Below are 19089 nucleotides of genomic sequence, written 5' to 3'. Positions count from 1 at the left end.
TTAAACTCTCACCCCTGGGTTCCTGAGCTTCCCAGCCATCTCCTGAGTGTGAATGATATTGCCGCCTGCTCCTTCCTCAGTCACTGTCTTAAGCCTTTGGGAGGGTCCTGGCTTGTCCTTAGCATACCACACTCAACTAGGTCCTTTAAAATAATCACCAATGCTTCCTGATATCCCTGTGTGTTGTCCTTAGGCAGCGCAAAATATATTCCTGGCCCCAGGAATTTCACCACAGACATTGACGAAGGCCTGCAGACCTGTAATATAATAACCTTCCCGCCCCGAAGTAATAAATATTTCCCCGCCAGCTGAGCGCTAGGGGAGGGCGTCTGCTAGGGCTCAGCCACACCTGTGCAGAGAACGGGACCGATCCGTCCCTCCAGAAGCTGAAGCTCAACAAACTCAGGTTAGCCACGTGCAGATTTTTAACCCTGGGTGCTGGAGGCGGGTGATGAATCATGGGAACAACTTGCCTTGGGACATGGGGCTCAAAGTCCTTAAAGCAAAACGAGGGCATCTCCCTAGTTCAGCCAGGAGCTACGTGCTTGAGGTAGGAATCGCTGAAACTCTCTGGGCTCTGCAATGCAGAGGTCAGCTTCGATGGTCCCCCGTGGGGAGTGCACTGGTGCAGTGGAGGGCAGGCATGTGGGGCTGGAACAAGGCAGCCCATTGGTTTAAGGGCCAGGAGGCCCTGGGCCAGAAAGCCCTGTTAATTAGCCCTGCCCTGCTACACCTGTATTGGGTGTCGGACTCAGGAGGAAGTGGTAGAGAGTTGGCTGGAGAGGACAGCAGAGGGCTGTGATGAGGAGCACAAGGCTGGCAGAGGGTGGGAGGCTCCAGGCAGGGCCGGCTTTAGGTCAATTCAACCAATTCCCCTGAATCGGGCCCCGCTCCTAAGAGGGCCCCGTGCCCAAGCCCCAGTACAGCATACCGGCAAGAGCCAGTGCGCCATACCGGGGTGGCCCGGCTTCCCCAGGGGGCAATTTAAAGGGCCTGGGGCTCCTAGCAAGGGCTGGAGCCCCAGGCCCTTTAAATTGCCACCAGAGCCCCACTGCTGGAGCCCTGGGGTAGGGCTGTGGGGCTCTGGGGGCTATTTAAAAAGTCTGGGGCTACCGTTGCTTCTACCACTTCCCCAGGGCTCCCGCGGCTATTTAAAGGGCTGGGGCTCCAGCTGCCTCTGCTGCACCCCCTGCCCGCACCATCCCCGCACCTCCTGCTCTGCCCGCAGCCAGCCCCGTCTCCAGCCAGCCCCTGCTGCACCCCCTGCCCTACCTCCAGCCCCGCACCCCCTGCCCGCACCCCCTGCCCTGCCTGCAGCCAGTCCCTGCCCGCAGCCAGCCCCTGCCTGCAGCCAGCCCCGCACCCCCTGCCCTGCCTGCAGCCAACCCCTGCCGCACCCCCCTGCCTGAAGCCAGCCAGTCCCGCACTCCTCTGTCTCCAGCCCTGCCAACCCCTGCCGCATCCCCCTGCGGCCCTGCCTGAAGCCAGCCAGCCCACCCCACACACCCCTGTCTCCAGCCAGCCCCACACCCCTTGCCCTGCCTGCAGTCAGACCCTACCTCCAGTCAGCCCCTGCCCTGCCTCCAGCCAGCCCCATGTCCACTGGTGCCCTGAGATTCCCAGGGCAATAACCCTGCACACCTGCTTCAATGAGGGGGGCAGGGAGCAGCTGGGACCCACACGTGCACCACACGCCCAGGGTGTGGCGGGGACCCACACGTGAAACGGAGCTCATTAATAACCGATCAACAGCATATATGACGCAATGTACATACTATATAAATAATAAAATTATCATAGAATCATAGAATCATAGAATATCAGAGTTGGAAGGGACCTCAAGAGGTCATCTAGTCCAACCCCCTGCTCAAAGCAGGACCAATTCCCAGCTAAATCATCCCAGCCAGGGCTTTGTCAAGCCGGGCCTTAAAAACCTCCAAGGAAGGAGACTCCACCACCTCCCTAGGTAACGCATTCCAGTGTTTCACCACCCTCCTAGTGAAATAGTTTTTCCTGATATCCAACCTGGACCTCCCCCACTGCAACTTGAGACCATTGCTCCTTGTTCTGTCATCTGCCACCACTGAGAACAGCCGAGCTCCATCCTCTTTGGAACCCCCCTTCAGGTAGTTGAAGGCTGCTATCAAATCCCCCCTCATTCTTCTCTTCTGGAGACTAAACAATCCCAGTTCCCTCAGCCTCTCCTCATAAGTCATGTGCTCCAGACCCCTAATCATTTTTGTTGCCCTCCGCTGGACTCTTTCCAATTTTTCCACATCCTTCTTGTAGTGTGGGGCCCAAAACTGGACACAGTATTCCAGATGAGGCCTCACCAATGTCGAATAAAGGGGAACGATCACGTTCCTCGATCTGCTGGCAATGCCCCTACTTATACAGCCCAAAATGCCGTTAGCCTTCTTGGCAACAAGAGCACACTGTTGACTCATATCCAGCTTCTCGTCCACTGTGACCCCTAGGTCCTTTTCTGCAGAACTGCTACCTAGCCATTCGGTCCCTAGTCTGTAGCAGTGCATGGGATTCTTCCGTCCTAAGTGCAGGACTCTGCACTTGTCCTTGTTGAACCTCATCAGGTTTTTTTCGGCCCAATCCTCTAATTTGTCTAGGTCCCTCTGTATCCGATCCCTACCCTCTAGTGTATCTACCACGCCTCCTAGTTTAGTGTCATCTGCAAACTTGCTGAGAGTGCAGTCCACACCATCCTCCAGATCATTAATAAAGATATTAAACAAAACCGGCCCCAGGACCGACCCTTGGGGCACTCCGCTTGAAACCGGCTGCCAACTAGACATGGAGCCATTGATCACTACCCGTTGAGCCCGGCGATCTAGCCAGCTTTCTATCCACCTTACAGTCCATTCATCCAGCCCATACTTCTTTAACTTGGCGGCAAGAATACTGTGGGAGACCGTATCAAAAGCTTTGCTAAAGTCAAGGAATAACACATCCACTGCTTTCCCCTCATCCACAGAGCCATTTATCTCATCATAGAAGGCAATTAGGTTAGTCAGGCACGACTTCCCCTTTGTGAATCCATGCTGACTATTCCTGATCACTTTCCTCTCCTCTAAATGTTTCATAATTGATTCCTTGAGGACCTGCTCCATGATTTTTCCAGGGACTGAGGTGAGGCTGACTGGCCTGTAGTTCCCCGGATCCTCCTTCTTCCCTTTTTTAAAGATGGGCACTACATTAGCCTTTTTCCAGTCATCTGGGACCTCCCCCGATCGCCATGAGTTTTCAAAAATAATGGCTAATGGCTCTGCAATCTCACCCGCCAACTCCTTTAGCACCCTCGGATGCAGCGCATCCGGCCCCATGGACTTGTGCACGTCCAGTTTTTATAAATAGTCCCGAACCACTTCTTTCTCCACAGAGGATTGGTCACCTTTTCCCCATGCTGTACTGCCCAGTGCAGCAATCTGGGAGCTGACCTTGTGCGTGAAGACAGAGGCAAAAAAAATATATTTATGGAAAGTAAATAATACATGGAAGAAATGAAAGGCTTTTTTTTACATGTTTTTTTTTTTAGTCATCCCTGCTGGGGCCCCACCAAAAATGTTCAAATTGGGCCCCGGACTTCCTAAAGCTGGCCCTGGCTCCAGGTCAGGATCTGGGAGTGACTGCTCAGGAGAGGGCAGAGAGCAACCCAGAGGAGCCCAGGAGGGAGATAGAAAGGACCTGGGCAGGGAGAAAGCTGAGCCCAGAGGGTGGGCAGAAGAGTGACTGAATCAGAGGAGAGAAGACAGACCCCTGGGGAAGCAGGGGCTAGGCTATGGTGGAGACTAAGGCAAAGACTTTGTGCTGTGTGGGTTTGGGATGTGGATGCCCTGGGTGGGATGGAATTTTGTTCAGAGAACAAAGACACTGTAGCAAGTCACCTCTGTGGCAACAGGAGGCTGAAGATCACTGTGGGGAAACTGAGGCAGGGTGCAACAGCACTGGGTCTTCCTGTGAGGGGAGCACTCCAGGATGGTGAGTCTCGGGACAAGGGCGTTGATTGCAGTAGGGGGGCAGGTGTAGCGAAGGGCAGGAATTTGTCCCTCTGCAGTTTTTAAACCTGGGCACCCCACCTCAGCAGGACTCCAGCCCAGCTCCTGCTTACATTCGGGTAACTCAGCCAGGCATTTGAGCACCTAATAGCCGCTACTGATGGATGCTGCTGATGCCCAGCTGTGGGATTCCAAAGCCACATCTGAAAATCAGCCCTGGCCCATCTGTGCTAATTTCCCCCCTCTGTTCCCTGCACTGATGTGTAGGTCTCCGGTTGGTCAATGCCAGCATCACCCTTCGCATCCTTGTTTTGAGAGGGACCCGGGCCTGGCTGCTTTCCAGTGCACCAGGAGAGTGGCTGTTTCGAATGATAAATTACATCTTTTTGTGAGCGGCTCAGTGACTTTGTTCCTCGTCTCCTTCCGAGCCCTGCAACAAACGCCAGCCGTCCCCAGTGATTTATGAACGGTGCTCAACTTACGGCTGTGGGGCGTTTCCCTTCACAGGCCCCACTTCTGAGTGCCAGGAAGAGTGACCCCACTGGGCTGGAGTTTGTGCTGCTGTCCCTCTGCGCAGCAGTGAGTCATTAGTGTTGCCTGGTGAAACTCCCTGAGGCTGTTTTAAGAGACCCAAATGTGTGGGGACAAAGCTGTCACCAGGGAAGATACTTGTCAGATTTTTTTTAGGGCTCAGATCACTCAAAACCCAGCTTTATTTAAAAACTCCAAGCCTTGCAGGAGGAAGGCAACTACTGACCCGACTTTCACTAGTGTCGAGCACCCTAGAGACTCCATCGGCGTCAATGCAGGTAGATTAATAGATTTTACGGCCTGAAAAGACCATCTAGTCTGACTTCCAGTGAGTCACAGACCACAGAATGTCCCTCAGTGATTCCAACGTCTGGCTCATAACCTCTGGTTGAGCTGGAGTATGTCTTGTTCCCAGTTTTGATGTAAAGACTTTGAGTGATGGAGAATTCCCGCACCTCTCTCAGAAAGCTGAGCCAATGGTTCCTAACCCAATTTCCAGTGTGACTTAGTTTAGCCTCCGTGTCTACTGGCTCTGATGTCCAGATAAGGCCCAGAGCGATGAGATCCAGCTGTAACACTGCTGGTTGTGTGAGCCAGGGGAAGTCACTTCACTCTCTCTGCCTCTGGTTCACCATCCGTAAAATGGGGTGAATAATTCTCACCAGTGGGGCTGTGACGCTTGCGTGGGATCTTTGGGGAGTGTTCTAGGAATGCAACGTCTGTTACTGGTCAGACGTTTCCTTCAGCTAAAGCTTCCCGCTCACCTTCGACGCGTTAGAAGAAACGTTTCTTTTGGAGGAAAGCTGGGAGCATTTGCAAAGCTGCGCAGCCTGTTGGCCCCCTGCCGTTTGCGCCCAAGTCTCACCTGGGATCATCCCTGTTTCATTGTGCGCTTACACACCTTACACACCTTCCTCTAAGAACCTCAAAGCACAGAAAGTCTCCTCAGGGAGATGGGGCAAGTAGAATTATAATAGGGGTCACTCGCTCTCGGCTGAAATGCAGCCACCTCGGTGGTGGGAAAAGGCAGCTGTTTCTCCACAGCATAACAGTGAGCAGGTTTTAGGGGGTCACTAATAACCCTCCATTTCTTTATGGCTAGATGGAGGCAAAGGAGAACAGTCCTGAAACTTTTTGTGTTGTAGCCTGGGGTCACGGTACAGAAAAGATTGAGAATCACTGTTCCAGGGGATTATAACTGCAAGGAAACAGAGTTCTCTTCTCTTCCCTGAGATTCCTATACCGTGCTCATTGGCGTGTCCGAGCGCCTTCCAGTCATGTGTTACCCAATGTGACTAACGTGTCCCGTGTTTGTTCTCTCCCCAGGGGCAGGAGTGTCCTGTGTGGTGGGGTTTTTCTATGTGCACGTTGCTCTGTATTTATGTCAGAGAAGGCAAAGGCAAAGAAACGCATCTGGCACTTGGAGCGGGAGCTGGAGGAGGTTTGGGGTGGTCCTTCGTTCCTGGGGGAGTTCATTCCATGGGCTGGGATTGGCCCCCAGGAAAGCTCTGTCTCCTGCACAGAGGAGCTTTATCCTGATTGGGGAGAGTTTGTTTGGCTTTGGAATTTAGCCAGGACCTGGGGGCACTTCTGGGCATGTTTCTGTAGAGGAGCTTTGGTGACCACAAGAGGCCAGAATGCTGACCTTTACTCCTCCAGCTGATCCGATTTCACCATGGAGTAACTCCCCTGAGAAGTCCCTGTAGCTGCATCAGTAATCAGTTTGGCCCAGTATCTCCAGCAACACAGGTTCCCCTAGCACCGTGCTGGGACTTCAGCTCACAACAGACTCCAAGAGGAAAGTGTCACATTCTGCGTCACCAGCCAGCCGCACTGCCTCTGGCAGCCCGCCGCTGCTCCATGGGGCCTGTCTAGCCACACTCTGGCATCTGACTGTCTGAGGCCGCCAGATCAAGCATTGACCCAGCTCATCCTGGCTGTGCCTGGGAGAACCAACTGGCCCACCTGCAAGGCGTCATATCCCCAAGCTGTCTTTTCACCTGGCCGTGGAGGCACGATGCTGCAGACAGACACGGGGCGGGTGTTCGAACACCAGAGGGATGTGCGGTTGTGCAAGCGGAGAACACACTGAGATACAGCAGAGAAGCCCAACTGATCTGCATCCTCCTTGCAGACCTGCCTGGTGTGTCCTACTCCTGGTCCCTCCTCCACGAATGTGACTATATCTGATCATGTGTCTCAGCCCTGGCCAGCTCTGGAATCTGACATGCCCCTAGGAAACCTGCAGCATCCCAGGTCTGACGATTTACAGGGGCTGGGGGAAGGGGGTCATGGCTCTGTGTTATTGAGATCATTCCCCTTTGTGTTCTCGCCATTGGGTCGGAGGAGGGCTAGTCTCAGGCTCTGTGCCTGATCTGAGGCTGGGAGGAATCTCTGCCCGTTTTCCTGCTGATTGTCCCCTACAGGAGAAGATTGGGCCGTGCCAGTGACTGGCTCCCCCACCCCTGCCAAGCGCGCTAAGCACGCGCAGGCTTCCCCACCTTGCCACTGCCTTGGCATACCAGTTACACAGGACGGGTCCTGCGCTGCCATCAGCCCTGCTCCCTCTCGGGGCTGAGGCGTGTAGTTTGCAGCGTGCGTCAGCAGGTGGGTGGGAGCAGGGGAGCAGGAGCCTGGAGAATGGGGTGCGAGTGAGGGTGGAACCTCCCACTCTGTGATGGTGCACATGGGACCAACCCCATAGACACCCCCAGTCAGTGGGAGGCCCAGGGTCACCCTGTATGACAAAGCCTGAGCCAGAGCCCTGAGGTGGGTCTCATGGGATAGCACGGAGTGGAGCTGATGTTTGGCTGGACCTCAGGAGCCAGCTCCTAAGAGTGGCATGCGTATGGCACCATGAATTATTAATAGACTATTATTACAGCGATTAATTATTCATTAGCATTGATGATTATTTAGACAGCGCCTGAAGTGTGTGTTACTAGGCCGCAGAATGACCTCCCCACGAAAGTGCTGTGACCTTCGCCCCCCCCCCACCCACCCCCCGTCGCTCAGGGATCTAAACACAGGAAAAGGCGTGGGCAAGGGGCTGCCGGGAGCAACCCTCAAGTGGGGAGAGACAGGTGTGTCTCCAGCTGTGCTTGTGTGCCAAATCCTGTAGCCTCTAGTCAACCCAGAAGCCCAGCTCCCCTCAACAGGAGCTTTCCCCGCATCGGCGCTGCGCGAGTCGGCCCTGTGAAGTTGGGATGATCGGTCAGTATCATGGCGGGGGGGCTACACATGTAACGCTCTCTGTTTAGAGATCTGTGACCCCAGCCTGGCTCCCTAGCAAGCACCCAATTGGGATTTGTTTGCGCTGCCACCTGGTTTTCTTGTTGTAGGACGTGGGCTCCCAGGGAGCGTATTGATGCCTGGGGCTGCCCAGGTCTTTCTCGCTCTCCCTTGTCAGCATCGATCAGGGCTGGCACCCTGCTGAGCCCAGGCAGCCTTTCCCCATGATGGGAATGTCAGTCACCCAATGGGGGAGGGCCATCAAGAGGAGACCTGGAGTACAAAGCCCTTTGCTGTAAGGTCGCTGGCTCTCACAGGCCCCAAAGTCTGAGGAGACTGAACAGCTCAGAGGATGTGGAATGGGGTGCAGCGCCTCCACCCCAGGTCCCTGCTTCCAGTCAGGCCTAGGCTTATAGCAGAGGGTCAGGGTTCCACTAAGGGCACCATGGCAACTGGCATCTCTGTTGGCAGAAACAGCCCTCTGACATGGGTCAGGGATTCTGCCCTCCCCATCCCTGCTCCGAGGCCAGACTAGCTAGTGGGGCAGTCAGGGGCGCTTGCGTTGCTGTGGCCCAGGGTATAGACCTTGCCTGGTGAGGGGAGAAATGTCTGACTTTGGGCCTGGGCATCCTTCCAGCCTCTTCTCCCAGCCCTGCCTCCACTCGCAGACGTTTCCTAAAGGGGAAGCAATAAGGGAGATAATGGAAGGGTTCAGGAGACAGGGAGAATCCGGCTTTCAGGCTTGAGTAAACAAAGGTGACTCATCCCCCAAAGCCAACATTCAGGGAGAGCCCAGACAACACAGCCGAGTAATCAGGCCCATTTGCAATGAGATTGGAGTGATGCAACGCAGATGCTGTGGCAGACCTCCCCCGGGATGTATTGTCACTTAGGGGAATGCACCGTGACCAGCAATGAAATTAAAGGCCGATCCCTGCCTGGTGTAAATCCATTGCACTAGAGGTGATTCACCTAGCAGCACAGGGCCTGCCAAATACCAGGCCAGCAGTGCCTCTAGCCAGCTGTGCTGTGTCCAGCAGCGCTCAGTTCCACGTGCTTCCCCCCGAATGGACTGCTGTGCACTAACTTGCCTGTAGCAGAGGTATCTTTCTAGCCCCTAGCTGTTAGTGGAGAGCCTGGGTCTTGAAACATGAGGGATTGGGTTCCCAGCACTTGTGGGGAGCTGACTCTTCCTCCTTGTTTGCCAGCTGCTAAGTTACCATTTAAAAAGCTAAAAATACATGAAATACTTTCTGAATGGGACTCTTCCATGTGAATAAGGGCAACAGTTGTATGATCATCAATAGGGGAGGGGAGACAGAGCTAGGAGATGGCCAATGGGAGGGGAGCAGGTTCACATGCTCTTTACTGGGTGGGGAAGTGCTCATGAGAATCGTTCAAGGATAGAATTTGACGCCTCTCACCATATATTTGTATCACAGTTGGTGTAACTGTGGAGATGCTTAATATTCATATACATGTCTAATCCTTTTGGGAGTCTACTAAGCTCTTGTCCTTCCTGACGTCTTGTGGCAAGGAGTTCCACAGGTTAATTACACTTTGTGTAGAAAGGTATTTACTTTTGTTAGCTTTAGATGTCTTGCCTTTTAACTGAGTTGGATCTGCCCTAGTCAAGGCAAGTGAGAGCACCGACTTTATCCTGTCTGTATTATTCATCATTTTATAGACCTCTGGCATGTCTTTTCTTATTCACCTCCTCTCTAAACCAAACAGTCCTAATCCTTGTAATCTCTATGCACATGGAAGTTTTTCTATGCATCGGATCATTTCCATTGTCCTTCTCTGGCTCGCTTCTATTTCTGCGATATCCTTTTGGAAAGGTCTAGATGTTGTATTGTTTGGTGGTAGATGGCTACAAATGAGGTGGGTAGATAGATCACCCAGAGTGGCACACAGTATTCCAGGTGAGGGCACATCACTGATCTACAGACGGCGTTAGAATAGCTGCACTTTTATATTCTATTTTTCTTTATCCATTTCCTGCCTAAACATCTTGTTTGCAATTCTGCCTGCCTGCCACTGCACACTGAGAGGTTCCCATTGAAACGGCTGCGATGGCGCCTCAGCCTTTTTCCTGAGTGGTTATGGTTAATTTAGAGCTCATCATGGGGTAGGAGTAGTTCAAAATGTTCCTTCCAACATGCATTATCCTGCACTTATCTCCGCTGAATTTCATAGCCCGTTGCCTTGCCCTAATCTCCTAGGTTCACTGAACCCTGCCTTGCGGCTTCTGCTAGTATTCACTCAATTAAATCAGTGCCGTGGCAGCTGCAGACTTTGCCACTTCACTTTTCAGCCAGGCGTCCTACCAGTGGATGGGACATTGAAGCATGACACCGTTAGCCGTGTCAGAAAGGGAGTGATTGTGCCTGCCCTTTGCTTTCGGGCTTTAATCCAGTTTCTAATCCAGGACAGTTTACCTCTCATCCTGTGATGACTTACCGGTAATTTCCTTAAAACATCTTGTGATGTGCTTGGTCACAACTCTTTTGAAAGCCCATCAGCCATGCCTCCCTTATATACTAGTTCAGTTGTCCTCAACCCTTTCCACCCTCTCCTTCTGTCTAGCCAGCCCCCTCCTGCTGTTTAGAAATATGGGAAGGGCAGGTTTACTAAAACACTCTGTTACCTATTGATGACACACATATTGTCAGGCCCAGAATCTCTGCATTCATTAGTTGACTCCTCCAGAGAACTCCAGTAGATTGGAGAGGCACATAATTCAATCTACCCAGGGATGAACTGTCCCATTGTACTTTGTCAGCCATGTCCTGGCAGGCTGGCACATTTTAGAAAATAAACAGATCAAATGACAGAGTGAATCCTCACTATCATGTCTTGTATGCAATGCATGGTGTCTGGCTTGGAGATGGGCTATCCCACTGCAATGTGATCTACTCAGTGGACTGTACCTAGAGAGGAGGTTCGATATATCTGGCTACAATGTCTTGTGAGATCCACGAACAAGCAGGGCCCTGGCTTGGCCTGACACCTGACGTAGTTTGTTGTGCTATATTTGTATGTGTGTAACTGAGATTATAAACTCTCTGGGCAGGGGCTGTTCTCAGGGAGTGTTTTTAGAGCGTGGGAGCCTGATCTGGACTGGAATGCAGGTGCTGCCCTAATACACTAACTAATTGTGAGCCAATGGCTCTGATGTACAGATTGCATTCTGTCTGGGTTAGGATGGACCAACCCTCATTGCTGGGCATCCCATGTAGCACCGTGTCTGGGTGGCTGTCGCTGGTGGCTGTCCCACACTGCTCCCTCTGTCTGGGTGAGGATGGGGGGATCTCGATGTCAGGTGTCCTATGCATCTGGATGCATGCCTGGGTAGGTGTTTGGAGTAACACCTCATCTTTTGAGGCCTCATCAGGGTGGCCCTGAGGGTCTACGTTACCATCAGGTGTCAGAGTGGAATGGGCACTATATTGGGACATGAGCCATGGTACCAGAGTTCAAGTGCTGCAAGATGGGGGTGGGTCCATGTGCTCCCATGTGTGGCTGGTGACCTGTCCAGACTCTGTCTGACCAACCACATGGCCACTGCCATCCCCAGCGCTCTGCCCGTGCTGCCTGTCCTTCTCCCCAAAAGCTGAGCTTTCCCCAGCATCCGTGCCTGGGATCGTCCTGTAGGGACTGTGCTGGGGAGGTCGGCTCAGGACAGACCAGACCAGTGGGAGCTTTGTGTCCCTCCCTTGCCAGCCCTGTTCTGCCTGCTCTCCCCCTCACCAAGGGGCCTGACCCTGTGGTTTCCTCTTGCCAGGAGTGCCCTCCCGCGATGTCCTCCTGGTCTCAGCCATCATCACCGTCAGCCTTAGCGTCACCATCGTCCTATGCGGGATCTGCCAGTGGTGCCAGCGCAAACTGGTAAGTGCCGTGACTCAGTGGTGGTGGGGCCCTGCTGCCTGAGGATTGTTTGGGTTAGGAACAGCTGGGGGGTGAGGCTGCCCCAGGCGGGGGGTGAGGCTTCCGGGTGGCAGGTAACAGCAGGGATTTAATTACACCGCTCGGGGCATGGCACGCAGTGCAGCAGCGTCATCCACGACTGTGGGGAACGAGAGCAGCATGAGACGCAGGGCAGGGAAACCAGGGCAGCCAGGAGAGGAACAGCCGCCCAGGGCCAGGGCTCGCCCAGAGAGAACCAGGGACCGGCAGAGCTGCTGGTTTTAAGCAGAGAGGGAGTTTGGGGGAGCGTCTCCTGAATTAGGAGTGTCACGCCCCAGAGCTGAGACTCCACAGTCCCCGATGATTCCTCACTCACCTGTAATGGTAGGACCCCAACCCAGCCCCTCACCAAAGCACAAGAGTGGGACCACCCCGGAGACCCCCCCCCCTCACTCGTGCTGACCAAAGGGCAATGTGGCTTCCCCACCCAACCTCAGCCGCTGCAGCTTCCTTCACCTGTGAACCACAGCTTAGAATATAACACAGCCAGCAGGCCCCCTGTCGTCCGTCTGTCCCCCCACAGAATGTGGGGCAGCCCCAAACTCAGAGCAGCCAGCCCCTGCTCCCCGCAGAATGTGGGGCACCCCCAAACTCAGAGCAGTCAGCCCCTGCTCCCCGCAGAATGTGGGGCACTCCCAAACTCAGAGCAGTCACCCCCTGCTCCCTGCAGAACATGGGGCACCCCCAAACTCAGAGCAGTCAGTAAGGGAGGGATCTCGCTGCTAGAAGCCCGGGTGCTGTGCAGTGCTGTCGCTTACATGGTTGGCTGGCTCGACCAGGTACAATACCTGGCAGTTTCCTTTCTTTACATTTCTCTCTGTGTGTCCTTCTTCCCACCCTGGATCAAGCCATGGGTCTAGCAAGATCCTTCTCCCAGCTGTACCTGAATTCTTCAGAGGAAGGCCAGTCCTTCCCAGACTGCATGGGGGAGTAGGGGCAGGAATGCTTTCCTGGCCCATGCAGTGGTGTGCTTGAGCTCTCAAACATGAGAATGTGATCCCCTGCCTACACACACACACACTGCATAAAAGCCAGCAGCTGGGAAATCTACAGTCCCCCTGCCTGGAGAGGGTCAGAGCACTGAGCAGGGACCAGCCCTGGGCCCCTCTCAGGCCCCACTTTGCCCCGCTGGGTTTTCCTTTAAAGACAGGGAAAGCAATCGAGATCAAAGGAAAGGGCCGAGCACTGGAGGCCCAGCTTCTCTGAGTCCCACACCACACTACGGCCTGCACAAAGCCAGCATGCGTGGGGAGTCCAGGCACACAGCTGACCAGGAGAAGATATTGGCCAGGCATTGGGGGGGAGATAGCTCAGTGGTTTGAGCATTGGCCTGCTAAACCCAGGGTTGTGAGTTCAATCCATTGGGGGCCAGTTAGGGAACTGGGGTAAAAATCTGTCTTGGGATTGGTCCTGCTTTGAGCATCAAGTTGGTCTAGATCACCTCCTGAGGTCCCTTCCAGCCCTGACATTCTATGATTCTATGAATGTAGTAGGCTAGGGTGTTCAGTTTTGTGCGACTAGAAATTTGGCAACCCTAGGAGAGGCCCATGTGGTTTCCCCACCTTCCTGGAGGGGTCAGAGTCTCCAACTGCCCCCTACATTCCAGGCCTACTCTCCCCCAGGCTGGCTGTAGATCCCCAGGTGCCTCATCCATCTGAGCTGGGCCTGTACCTCTGCCCCTCTCCCCATGGAGGAGACAGGTACTCCTGGCTTTGCAGCCTCCTCACACCTCAGCCAGCACATGCCTTTCCCCACACAGTCCCTCACATATATACCCGGGGCAGGGGGTGTCATGCCTAGCCACCTCCTGAGTCCTGCAAAATCTGGCACATGGCACCAGCAGCTGGCTGTTGGCTATGTGCTGCCTGCTGATGGAATCAGGGCTCTCACCGGCTCAGGGCTTGGATCTGAAGAACCTAAGGCTCTGCCTTCAGTTCACCCTAGCACTCACCTAATACCTCGCAGAGCCCCCTTCCCCTGTACCGTGTAGGAGGCGTGGTTGGGAGATGCTATCTGGATAATTCGTACTCATGGGACTTTCTTCAGTACCATGTGACAGCTGCTGAGAGTCACTGTGCCCCTGATGGAGGATGGGCAGGGATCCTGGGGCAGAGTTAAGGTGATTGTCAGAAATTTAACCATGCAGTTCCTGAGTTTGGAGAATTTTTAAAACACCTGTAACTTTTCCCTAATGTTATTTTACAGGGCACTTTATTTTCAGGCTTAATTCTGGTCTAACAAAGCTTAATCTCAGGGAATAAGATGTTTCATTTAGACACACACTGATGCTGCTCTTTATGCCTCTTGAAATTGGAAACTATCAAGGCTTGATTTTCCGCCTTCCCATTTCTAAGAATGCACTTGCCTGTCTGAGAAGTAGCAGCTCTTCCATTCACCTCTGATTGGGGTAGCAGTTGTTTCATGAATTTGGAATCTCAGCAAGATCCTTTACTTATTAATTCATTCAGATTGTTAATTAAATAGCAGAGTGACAAAATGTAACTTTCCTAACAGCAGCCCTCGCTTTCCCCAGCAGAAAGAAAGTTGCTTGTTATGAAAATCAACCGCAACCAAATAAATCTAATTGAGCTCATGGGGTGTCGGGGATCAGGAACAAACTGGGGTATGAGAGTGGGGGGTAAGATGCTCCCTCTTCTGTGTAAACAAAACTGCACATGATTTGAATAAGGGGGGGATACTGAGGGCCCAGCATGAGGCATAAGAGAAGGAATTGGGGTACAGGGCAGAGGAGTTTAATTAGGGGTGCACAATGAGATGTCTACGGAAACACATTGGGGTATGCAGTGAAACGCATAAAGGAGGTAATTTGAGGTGCACAGTGGGAGGGGTAAGGAGAGCCACTTGGGTGTTAGTAACAGGTAGAAGAGCAGTCAGTTGGGGTTCACAGGGGAGGGTTAGTAGAGATGCCAACCCTGGATGCCCGGGGCCCCTGGAGTCCCGTCCCACAGTGACAGCAGTGCAGCCATGAGAGGCATTTGCTGAGTGAGGCTCTGTGGTGGCGGCTGCAGCTTTTATTTTGCTCCTTCGAAGATGTGATAATTAAATGTTTGGGTGAAAATGTTTGTACAGCATAAAGGGAAGTTTTCGAAATAAATATATATATTGGTGATGCATGGTAATGAGCTGGCCCCTCTCCTGCTCCGCTCTGGCTCTGCATTGGCATGAGCAGCACAGGGGGAGGCAGGCTGCACAGCATTGCTGCGTTATCCCCTAATGACGCTAATGAATGGACTTGCGGTCTCCACACACACACCCCGGTTCCCCACAATACCCTGTGGCCCCTGCCTGGCCAGATTTCCCAGAGTGCCCTGCAGCCCCCACCCGCCCAAATTCCCCACAGTGCCCTCCTGTCCAGGATTCAGTAGCACATTCTCTTTCGTTTCCCTCTGCCATGAAGCCTCTCTGTGCACGGCTGAGATTGGAAAGTGGGTCAAGTGCTCTGAAGGCGGCTATTTTGGGGGGGGTTTTCACTCTCCAAACAACAAACACTGCGCTAGAAATAATGTCACCTCCCCTTTCCGCCTGCCCGGGCCCGAGAGGGAGAGACAGGGCACCAGGAGCAATTAAAAAGCCATAGCACCTTCTTTTTAAAACTGGCGTTAAAAGGAGACAGCATCTGTCTTTCCAGAGGAACGTTCCTAGGATCGTCTCCCTGCTGCACCTTCACACGCACAGGCAGCTCTCCTTTCCCAGCCCTCCAGCATGTATCAGCGCGGCTCCACCCCAGCTTCTATCTGCCAACTCTCTGGCTCCGTCACCCCACCGCCCGGATCCAGGCTGTTTGGCTTCCCGTGATTTATGGCCGGGGGAAGCTGGCGTGTGGAATGTCGAGGAGGGCCGAGGATGTTTACATTCACAAACAAGGGAGTTAAGCGGCGATACTGCCACATTAATAAGTAAAGCCCTGCGGCCGGGAGCCAAATTAATAAACCAGGCAGCCTGGGAGGAAGTGAGATGAATTGAAGAGCTCCCCGTTCAGTGGTAACTGGGCCTGGGGCCAGGTTCAGAAACACTTCAGCCAGCCGCACAAGAGAAACAAGGACTCGCTGGGAGGGGAAGGACAGCCCTGGCCGCTGCCTGGAGCCAGCTCTCCAGGCTGCCTGAGGGTAACCAGAAAGGATAGGGAGCTAGGTGGCTGGCTCGGTGGGGTCGGGGAGCCGTGGAGTGATCAGTTGCCTGCGATGAAGGGTGGCTTCCTCATCCTGAAGACTCTGCCACTGTTCCCACCCCCAACACCCTCCCTCCTTCAGAAGCATCCTGTTCCCAGTACCCAGGCCAGTGCCCTGGAAGGTGATACAGTTCTGCCTGCGTAAGCACTGCAGGGCCAAATCCGTGCCCAACCAGTGCCAAGCCAGAGTAGCTAGGCTGGGCACTGAGGACAGAGGGAGGAATCTTCTCCCAAGGTCACAGAGCCACAGCCCCCAACAGGTCCCCTTGGTAGGCCGAAGATCCATGCCAGGGTGAGGGGAGTCTACTGGCACTCCCCAGCCGCCCATGTATCTACCTGTCTCTCCTGAACCATAGTTACCTCCCGTCTGCCAGCCAGCCGGCCTCCTCCCTCACCCAGACATCCAGACCACTATGCTGAGAGAGCATTGCCTGGCTGTCCGCAAACAGGGCAGCGCCTCCCTTCCATTCAATCCAAGGGAGATGCAGGAAGAGCTGGGCCAGCTCAGAAGTATCTCTGTGTTATAGCAGCAGCAGCACCTGACCACTGGCTCTCCTCCCCCTGCTTCGCCTACTACGAGCCCTGTCTGGCTAAAGGGAAAGAGCCCTGGCAGGTCCACTAGCTTCTCCGGGGCTAATGAGAGTTAATGCAGACGTTGCTGCCATGTGCCACCTGTTGGGAGCCTCCCGTGGGGACCAGGAGCAGCAGCTGATGAGGAGGGAAGGTCACAGCCGCTGCAGTCCGTCAGTATGCACGCGCCGGGGAGCGCAGGCAGCACAGAATGCTAACGAGTGAGTCCGCTCTTTCAGCGGGCTAAATTTAGAAGCAAAAGCAAGAAGGTGAAACCCTCTCACCTCCTCCCCAAACGCAGCTGAAACATGCCCAGCCTGTCCGCAGCCAGCTGCCGGCTCACTCACTCCTGTAGTGCTGGCTTGTCAGGGAGGCTGGAACCAGAGATGCTGTGAGGGCCTCCCGGCCATTGGCTGTCTGGCTACTCTAATCGCAGTATCGAGGCCAGGGCATCGCCCTCCTGGTTCACGGGTTGGCCCATATTTTCATCCTGAGCTTGTCTCAGGGACACCAGCCCTCCCAGATGCAACAGCCCTGGGGAACGCCCGCCTCCCCACCACAGAGCAGTGACCCGAGGAAACGTATTGAATGTGTTTCTGGCTTCATTTAATGCAATTGAATAAGGAGGAGCAGCAGCATTACCTGGTGGCCCATGCACAAATGCTCCCCAGATCGCAATTTAGGAACCTCTAGTATGACTCTTGTTCCATTTCCTGCAGCGCCCCCAGCTGGGAGAGGCTAGCATGGCAATAGCTGGGAGCTCCCCCACAGCCAGCACTCCCTACAGCGCCCCCTGCTGGGAGAGGCTGGGCCTGAAGTACCCAGGAGCTCCCACCACGGCCAGCACTCTAGTGTTGCTGTGTCCTCCAGTGGCTTGTGTCGGGTCTCCCTTTGCTCGCTGTGGCTGCTCTGAGTCACGCTAGCCTGGCAATACTCTGCAGCTGGGCTGCTGAGCCAGTCCGAGCACACCTGGCAGACACCCCGGGGTAGGGTAGCTAGCATGTGGTTGCCCTTCTGATTCAGCATGCCTTCAGGCTCCTCCATGTCCCAGAGGTGAAATCACAGTCCCCCACCCCCTGCCCAAGGGCTGGACATGGAAAAGACTGGGCTGGGGGGCAAGATCTGAGGAAAGGGTTAGAATGAAGTGGAGGAAGGAGGCCCGGAGCGGTGGGTAGGGAGCCCTTCTCCTGTCCTCCTGGCCGAGTTTGGGAAATCAAGTTCCCATCTTGCCCTGTGACTTTGGCGGGGCAGGTGCCAGGGAGCAGTGGTGGGAATAGGCCATCACAGAGCGTCTCCATTGCACTCCTGGCAAAGAACCCTCCACCTCTCTTCCGCCTCCTGACTGATTAGGTTGCTGACTCCTCCCATTGGGCTTGCGGCAGCTGGGCACAAGGGTTTGTGTGACCTGCCCGTCTGGTTGTCATCTGCCCCCATCCAGTAGCCTGCCCACAGAGTCCCCTTTCAGTTCTCTGCCCCCCAATCCTGCCTGTCCCCTGTGGAGAGAGATGCTGGATGTCGCAGCAGAGCGTGCCCTTTGGGAGAGCCTCAGGTATGAGCTCCCTCTCCCCCGCCAGTCAGTCCTCTGCCTGCAGCGTGTGGGCGTGCACTCCGGTAATGGGAGCCATTGCACGAGGCTGCCCCGAGGGGAGGCGTGAGGGTGGTTGAGCCTGTGTTCCTGGGGACCCAGGCTCCTGCCCTCAGGGACGTTCACCCTGCTCCACAATGCCCAGCTGCCCTCAGACCTTGGCAGACGGAGCAGTCACCCCTTTGGCCAAGGGAGCCAGGGGTTGGCCAGCCGGGCACCACGTCTCCACAGCACAATGAGCCAGAGCCCCAGCAGGTGCATGGCAGTTGTTGGATCTGCACACGTTTGCACCAGCTGAGGGTGTGGCCCCGTCTCCCTGACACAGGGAGCAGGCTTGCCCAGCTAGAGTTTCCCAACAGAGCCAGCTACGTGGCTCACCAGCACTGACCGGTGAGCACCTGCCCAGCTCCTGCAAGGAAGAAGCTGCTGCTGCACAGACCAGCCTGTGCTGAAGCATTGGAGGAGTGAGCTGCTCCCCCCACCCCCTTACCTCAGCACGTGGCTGGCCTGATGCTGCTGGCCTGGGAGAGGGAGAGGTAGAGGGGGCCCTGCCTCGTTCGGGCTCGGAGAACAGAGAGAGTTTGGAGAATGCAGGAGGAGGATGGAGAGGAGTGACACGGCTTCACCTCCAGCACAGGGATCCAGGTCCTTCACAGCCCGGCCCGTGGCCTGAAATGACTGAAGGGCTGAGAAGGAGGAGGAGGGCATGGAATTGGACAAAGGGGAGACATCTCATAGCCTGGCCCTGGGGCAATGGTTGGCTCAGCTCAGCGATGTACCTGGGGTTGGGGAGATAACAAGTAGGCTCTGGGATTTGTTATTATCTCTGTGCTAGTAGCTCTTAGAGGCCCCCCACCAAGTTTGCTGGCCCATTGCCAGGCGCTGCACAGACAGAGTGTCAGAGTCAGCGCATGGCCTGAAGAGCTTACAGCCTGAATCGACCCTGGGAGCGTCACAATCCCCTTTTACAGGTGGGGCACTGAGGCCCAGACCCTCAAAGCTAT

The 19089-nt window shown here is 54.6% G+C and overlaps 1 protein-coding gene across 9 annotated transcripts in view; it reads left to right on the top strand.

Moving 5' to 3' along the window:
• The window catches only part of SYT7 (synaptotagmin 7), a 167105-nt gene that overhangs the window by 70112 nt on the left and 77904 nt on the right, over positions 1–19089 (top strand). For all 9 annotated transcript variants that reach the window (XM_024110634.3, XM_005289206.4, XM_005289207.5 and 6 more), the window contains exon 2: positions 11560–11663. In XM_024110634.3, the coding sequence (XP_023966402.1) occupies positions 11560–11663 (104 nt within the window). The remainder of the gene's footprint in view (positions 1–11559; positions 11664–19089) is intronic.

The sequence above is a fragment of the Chrysemys picta genome, chromosome 4, assembly GCF_011386835.1.
Source record: "Chrysemys picta bellii isolate R12L10 chromosome 4, ASM1138683v2, whole genome shotgun sequence".
NCBI lineage: Eukaryota > Metazoa > Chordata > Testudines > Emydidae > Chrysemys > Chrysemys picta.
Note: the sequence above shows the minus strand (reverse complement) of the source record. Positions and strands in the feature narration are given on the sequence as shown.